This window comes from Macadamia integrifolia, unplaced genomic scaffold, assembly GCF_013358625.1.
Source record: "Macadamia integrifolia cultivar HAES 741 unplaced genomic scaffold, SCU_Mint_v3 scaffold1006, whole genome shotgun sequence".
Taxonomy (NCBI): domain Eukaryota; kingdom Viridiplantae; phylum Streptophyta; class Magnoliopsida; order Proteales; family Proteaceae; genus Macadamia; species Macadamia integrifolia.
In genome coordinates, this window is record NW_024868052.1 from 13581 (window position 1) to 21039 (window position 7459).

Consider the following 7459-nt stretch of genomic DNA (forward strand, 5'->3'; position numbering starts at 1 on the left):
GACCATTGTACCATCTTTTTTTTTCAAAGCACGAATGCTATTTTTTATACGTCGCACTTAACCGATAGATGAAAAAATTTTGAGTTATGGTCTCCAAGTTTCGCCCAATTGCAGCGAGCTTTTTCAGCCCAAAGTTTTTCGTATATCTCCACTGCTTTCAAGAGCTTAGTTTTCGCCTCTGCTTCTCTGGAGTATAACTCATCAGACATCCCTATCTGGTCGATAGTTCGCTGGACTTCCTCCACTTCTGTAGTAGCATCTTTAAGAGCTACATCCAAGTTAGGGAAAGTCTGTCTTGCCCACCGTTTTAGAGCACTCTTCACCGCCCTTAATTTATATACACACACACACTAGTAAGCTTGAACATATAAATGAGGGTGTGGATGAATATATATAGCTATTGATCTTACACGTTCTGGAAAATTCGACGGGTTCTAATTTTTTTTAAAAAGAGTTAAAACAACTGAGAGACGTGGATTAATTAGGAAGGAATTTTAGCTATTAGGGAGAGGAAGGTTGGAGTTGCACAAGTTAGAAATAATATAAACAGATGATAAAAAATCGGTATTCAATTCGCATCTGTATCTATTCAGGAGTTCTCTGGTCAACACATCAGCTTCGAGAAAAGCAAGCTCTTCCTAGGAAAAATTGCTCCAGCTCGTAAGCAAGCCATCGCTGAGACTTTGGGCATCCCCATCTGCAGCTTTCCAACTCGATACCTCGGTGTTGAGATCTTCAAGGGAAGAATCACAAAGGAGGCATTGCTGCCTGTGTTGGATAAAGTAAAGGGGCGCCTTGCTGGATGGAAAGGTAAACTTCTGTCGATGGCGAGCAGGGTGGAGTTGGTTAGATCAGTCATCTCTGGTATTCCTAATCATAATTTTGCGATCTATTGGTGGCCCTCTGCTCTCCTTGTAACCATGGAAAGATGGATGAAGAACTTCATCTGGGCAGGGGAAGTGGATACCTCGAAACCAATTACAGTGAAGTGGGAGTCTGTTTGCAAACCGAAGGAAGAAGGGGGTTTAGGTCTCAGAAGACTCAGAGACACGAACATGGCAATGCTGTGTAAATTGGTATGGAGAATAAAGCATGAGAAATCTGCTGCCAATTCCTTTCTTAGAGCCAGATTTGTGAAAAAAGATGGGTCATTTAATAGAGGTTGTCGGCCGTCGTCTATTGCTCTGGGCATCAGCAAGGTGTGGAAGACTGTGGAGGCAAACGAACGTTGGATTATTGGGAGAGGCGATCTAGCAAATTTCTGGAAAGACAAATGGTGGGGCCCTAGGTCTATTCTTGAGAAGATTCAGACTCCTGACCTCCCTCCCCTCCCTTGTAACGCTAAGGTTTTTGATTTCATCAGCAATGGAGAATGGTCACTTCCAGAGGTCCGCTCTCACTCTCTCAGACAAATTTTCCTTGCAATTAAAGAGGTGAAGATTCCCAGTGCCCAATTTGAGGACTTATGTATATGGCAGCTATCTCCTCTTGGTTCTTTTACTACATCGTCAGCGTGGGAGGATATTAGAAGAGTTGCTCCGGCAGTGCATTGGAACTCTTTGGTTTGGCACAATAACCTCCCTCCAAGAATTGCTACTTTTGGATGGCGACTAGCTCATGAGAGACTCCCAACGGACGAGCTTATAAGAAAAAAAGGAATTTTCCTAGTCTCTAGATGTAGCCTCTGTGAGCAGTACGAAGAAAGTATGGAGCATATTTTCCTTCACTGTCCTTTCTCCAGAGATATTTGGGAGAAGTTCACCTCTTGTTTCGCAATTCGATGGTCTGAACATGAGTCAATTGATAGCTTATTGCAGTGGTGGAAGAGGAAATCAAGATCGATCAATTTAAAAAACTCTTGGATGATAGGGTTTACCATCATTGCTTCTCAAATCTGGAGGGAAAGAAATATCAGACGGTATGAAGGAAAAAAGAGGAATGGGATCTACTCATTTCAATACATCTTCCATGATCTTGCTCTATATGCAGGGACTTCTAAGGGTGAAGTGAAATCGATTGCTGATATTATGTGTTGCAGAAAACTGGGGCTAAAGATTGATAACCCAAAGATTGTGCTGCCGCTGGAAGTTCATTGGTGTAAGCCACCGGATCAGTGGATCAAAATTAATGTTGATGGCAGTTCATTGGGAAACCCGGGTCGCGCAGGAGCAGGGGGAATTGTTCGTGACAGTAATGGTCAGGTTTGTAAGGCTTTCAGTACTTTTTTGGGTGTTAAAAAAATATATGAAGCTGAATTTAGCGCTGTCACGGAAGCAATATTGGTTGCTATGAATATGAACGCAAGGGGCTTGTGGATCGAGTCTGACTCCGCAGCTATAGTGGCTGCAACTCAGAAGATGCATATCCCTTGGTTTGTTTTACAAAAATGGCGGTTTGCTCTCCCATTCCTTCAGTCCATTACATGGAAGATCACCCACTGCTTCCGTGAGGCGAACACTATGGCAGATTTTTTGGCAAAGAAGGCAGCAAAATCGGGAGCCTCTGACTACTCCACCACTTTTCCTAGTCATGTATTAGATGATTTATAAAATGATGCCTCGGGTAGGCATAGTTTTTGCTTGTGCTAGGCTCTCGCTTGTACACTCTGCTGATGGCTATGCCGAAGGTGGAGTTTGCAAGTGGTTGTAGTGGTTGCGAGCCTGCTTGAATTTCTTTCTTCTTTGGATGTATTTTTCCCTTTATTCCCTTCAATAAAATCATCCTTTAGCAAAAATAAAAAATCACATGTGATTCCTATTTGATCCGTTTGCATCTCCACTTTAAACACATCTTGGTTGGAAGTTTCAAAGTAGAATTTTGACCAAAATAGGCTGTTTAGTTTTAGACTCCTTTTATTCAGTTCATGCCTAAGATCCAATGGAGACGGGATGGCACACAATTGTCACTGTCTTGATAATTAAATGCCTCAAGAAACTCACAAAGCAATAAAATTCATTTTGCGATTACCCATAGCACTATTATAAATAGAGGACGAGGGAAGAAGTCATTGAGAGATAAGAGAAGAGAATAGAAGAGAAGTGAACAGCAGAATTACAGAAGAGAAGAGTGATATAGAGAGATGGGTACTTCTAGGGTGAGTGAAATGGCTATATCCATTGTGGTGGTCCTTGTTCTGTTGCAGCTCTTGCCTGCCAATGGACAACCGCGTCAATGCAACTTCAAACAATGGTCACCATGCCCTCCAAAGCCCAACAATGGCTTGGGTCATATTGTTCTTGTACATGGTGCAGGTCAAGGAGAATGGTTCTGGTACAAGGTTACACCAATATTGGAGGCTGCAGGCTATAAAGTGACAACCGTCCAACTTGGACCTTCAGTGACCATGGATGTAGATTCATTAGAAAACGTTTCGTTTTCGAGTTACTCACAGCCATTATTTGATCTGTTGGAATGCATAGACCACAAGGTTTTGCTTGTGGCTCACAGTGCCGGAGGATTCAATATTGCTGTTGCAATGGAGAAGTACCCAAACAAGATACTTGCAGGTGTCTTTATTGCTGCTTACATGCCTGATACTACACACAGCATGTCCTATGTCCTCGATCAGGTATCCTTATCCTCCTCCTCTTCTTCTTTTTTGGATCATTTATATTTTTCTTATTATAAAGACTGACTTTCTTTATCTCTCCCCAGGGAACGAACTATACAGAAGGATGGCAAGACACTTGTATCGTGAAAAGTGGGAGCACCACATGGTATTTCTTTGGTGATGATTTCTTGACATCAAAACTCTATCACAAGTGCCCTCCCGAGGTCTCTCTCTCTCTCTAAACTCATTTTTGTCGTTTTTTTTTTTTTTCTTAGTAGCATATTTTATAACAAGGACTTGGTTTGACATCTTTATAATTTTTGTCAAGGATATTGCCCTAATGCGTACGCAGAAAAGGCCAGGATCGTTCTTTTACAATGAAATGGCTGAAATGCATCTAACAAATGAGAATTATGGCTCAGTTGATCGATTCTACATTGCAATCGAAGACGATTTAGCAGTTGCTACCGAATATCAACACGTAATGATCGCCAATTTTCCTGTGAAGGAGCAGAAGCTGATTAATGGTTCTGGTCATGAAGTTATGCTATCAAAGCCCTTAGAGTTGGCGGCTCATATCTTAGATATTGCCAGACAATATTCCTCTCACTCTAAGGCTATTAGAGATAGAACTTGGGCCGGTTGGGTGGAGATGCGAGCCAAACCAAATTCCCTACGTGGTGGCTGGTGGGTTTGAACCATCTGAACCCTAGAAGTCCGGTCTTAGTTTCTATATACTGCTACTGCAGCGGGAGGGTACCATGGTTTTTGTGTTGGGTTTGCTATGCTATCTGTGTATGAACAATAAATGGTACTATCATCTATCAGCAATAATCAACTATTGCAACTTAGTTGTGCTTTCTATGTTAATGAAATAGCTCCATCTATCATGGTTCTAAGTATTGGAATTTTATTGGTGTAGTGTTGGAGATCGATACTGAAATGATAGTAATATGGATCAGTTGTATCAATTAAAAAAGTGGTTTACTCTTACATCCGATACCAATTTGATATGGTCCAATCTGTATTAGTATCAGTATCGACCAAGAATAATACAAACACCATTGATGATGCCTATAACATTGATCAGCATAATTTAATTAATGATTAGCAACTTATATTCAGCATTTCTTTCCATTGGTTGTATCTATCCCATAATAGTTCAGGACAGGTTTTTTCGCTAAAAAGTCATGTATATTAAAGGAAGAAAAAGAAGAAAAAAGAAATATAGTACATCAGATGAGAGAGAGAGAAATACCAAACACTCACAATAAGAAGAGAGGGAGAAGCATAAATTCCACCTTCGGCATTGCCATCAGCAGAATTACGCAACTACCCAACTCCACCAAAACAAAAAATCTGGAAAAAATTCCTAGGTGAATCTGAACCTAGGCCGACCCGATGCATCCATGTCTAATTCCATCTGGACCAGAGTTGGCCAAATTGAAATCGGCTCTGACACTTCAAAACGAGCGACTGACTTTGACAAAAAATCCGCCACTGAATTTGCTTCCCTATAGCAATGGGTTATTTTCCATTCCACATCCTCCAAATAAGAAATACAATTTATCCATCTTTGCCGAGCTATCCATGGACTTTGTCTCTTCTGAAAAATAGTCACAACTGCAATTGAATCACATTCTATCCATAGCCGTTTCACATTGTGCTGCTTAGCTAATTCAATCCCTATCATAAGCGCCAGAAATTCAGCCTCAAAATTTGTGCGAGTTCCTAGAAATTTTCTGAAATTTGCCACTACCTCTGCCTTTTTATTGCGAAGGATTCCCCCTGCTCCAGACTTCCCTGGATTACCAATAGAGCCACCGTCCGAATTGAGTTTTATCCAACCTGGATTAGGAGGGCACCAGAAAATTTTGAAGATTTCCCGAGGCCTTCTCCGCAACCCTGAAATACCCAAGCTTCTTGCAGTGACAAGATCCGAAATTGAGATGGCTGCCCCTGAATGAACCAGCTATTGGCAGCTAATTTCTCTCTTCACTTGGCCAAAACAATGCTCTTTTGATTTTAAGGTTCCTTCGAATTTTCTTCCATTCCTCTCCAACCAAGTGAAGTAAGGGATTAAAACAAAACCCTTCAGCCACACCCCTTTAAAGGTGGTCTTCTTGGCCTGATCTTTCCACCAAGCTATCAATCTTTCAACTCCTTCAAATCCAGGCCACCTAAACCCAAAACAGCTACAAAATTTCTGCCACATGAAATATGCAAAAGAGCATTCATACATGGTATGATTTATAGACTCTTCCGCTATGCCATAGAGAGTGCACTGAGATGGCAATGGAACCCCTCTCTTTTTCACATTATCATCAGTAGCTAGCTTGTTTTTCAACATTCTCCATCTAAAAACCGATTGGCGAAGTTGGAGATGAGAATTCCAAATCAATGAATACCACCCCACCTTTGGCGATTCCCGTCTTACTTTTTCCCAAGCCGATTTTATTGTAAAAACTCCTGATGAATTTAGTTCCCAATGACAAATATCATCCAGATCTGAAATTATGATATCCTTGGCCTGATCAAAGATATTTTGAAAAAATTCAGAACTCACTTGGGGAAAATTCCACTCATCTTGGCAAATGAAATCGGAAACCTTTGCTTGCATCGAATCAAAGAGACCTAACTGCAGGCCATACAACTCCTCAATAGGCTTCTTTCCCAGCCAGCTATCTTTCCAAAAATTTATCCTCTGACCATTCCCAACAGTCCATTGCTCATGAGACTGTACCCACCTCCACACCTTTTTAAGACCAGGCCATATCGAAGAGGAAAGGTAGGTAGTTTTCAGCGAACCATCAACCTTCAAAAAACGTGCACGAAAGAAAACACTCATTAGAGAATTTCCATGTTTAATTTGCCATGCTAATTTGCACAGGCATGCAAAATTAACGTCTCGCAACCTCCTAATGCCAAGACCGCCCTCCCTGGTAGGTTTACATACCTCATCCCACTTCACCACTATCTTCTTCCCTATCTCCATGTCACCAGACCATATGAAATTTTGCATCCACTTTTCTACTAATTTTATTGAGCTTCCTGGCCACCAATAAATCCCGATATTATGAATTGGGATGCCTGAAATCACTGATTTAACCAACCCCACCCTATCAGCCATCGAGAGAGGCCAACCCTTCCATCCCGATAGCCTCTTCCTGGTTTTATCCACCAGCGGTAACATGTGGTCCCGTTTAACTCTCCCCTTGAAGAGCTCCACACCTAAATATTTAGTAGGCTGCCTTGCAGATTGGATTCCCATAAAATTACTTATAAAATGTTTCCTGTGAGGGGCAACCTTTCCAAAGAACAAACTACTTTTTTCTAGATTAAATATTTGGCCAGAGAATGCCTGATATTTATCCAGAAAGGCCTTAATATTTTTGACAAACTGAGCAGATGCATTTATGAAAATGAAAATGTCGTCAGCAAACAATAAATGGGAGGGAGTTAACACACCTCGAGGCCCAGGAAGAGATTTTATCAAACCATCCTTTACCATGCTTCTAAGACCTCTACAGAGAACCTCTTCTTCCAGAATAAATAAAAAGGGAGACAAAGGATCTCCTTACCGGAGACCTCTACCAACCCCAAAGAACCCCACCGGGCCACCGTTCACCAAGATTGATATTCTTGAGGATAGAAGAAGGTTGTGAATCCAAGAAATCCACCTAGAGGAGAACCCAAATTTGCACAGAACTGCAAAGAGGAATTCCCAAGCTAGAGCGTCATACGCCTTTTGAACATCGAGCTTCAGCCCCATTCCACCACCCCTAACCGAAGAGTGCATCAAATTTGACAGTTCTGATGTGAGGCTGATATTTGCTGAAATTATTTTACCCTGCTAGGAAGCGCCTTGCTCTTCCGAGACCAATTTAGGCAAAACAACAAGTAATCTTG

General features: G+C 41.5%; 1 protein-coding gene across 1 annotated transcript; it reads left to right on the forward strand.

The window, feature by feature from the left end:
- The first annotated feature begins 3030 nt into the window (after positions 1 to 3030).
- Positions 3031 to 4452, forward strand: LOC122062368 (salicylic acid-binding protein 2-like). Its single transcript, XM_042625953.1, has 3 exons — positions 3031 to 3568; positions 3655 to 3774; positions 3879 to 4452. Exons 1-3 carry the CDS (start codon positions 3080 to 3082, stop codon positions 4245 to 4247), a joined length of 978 nt encoding a protein of 325 aa, XP_042481887.1. The 5' UTR covers positions 3031 to 3079; the 3' UTR covers positions 4248 to 4452.
- The last annotated feature ends 3007 nt before the right edge of the window (positions 4453 to 7459 follow it).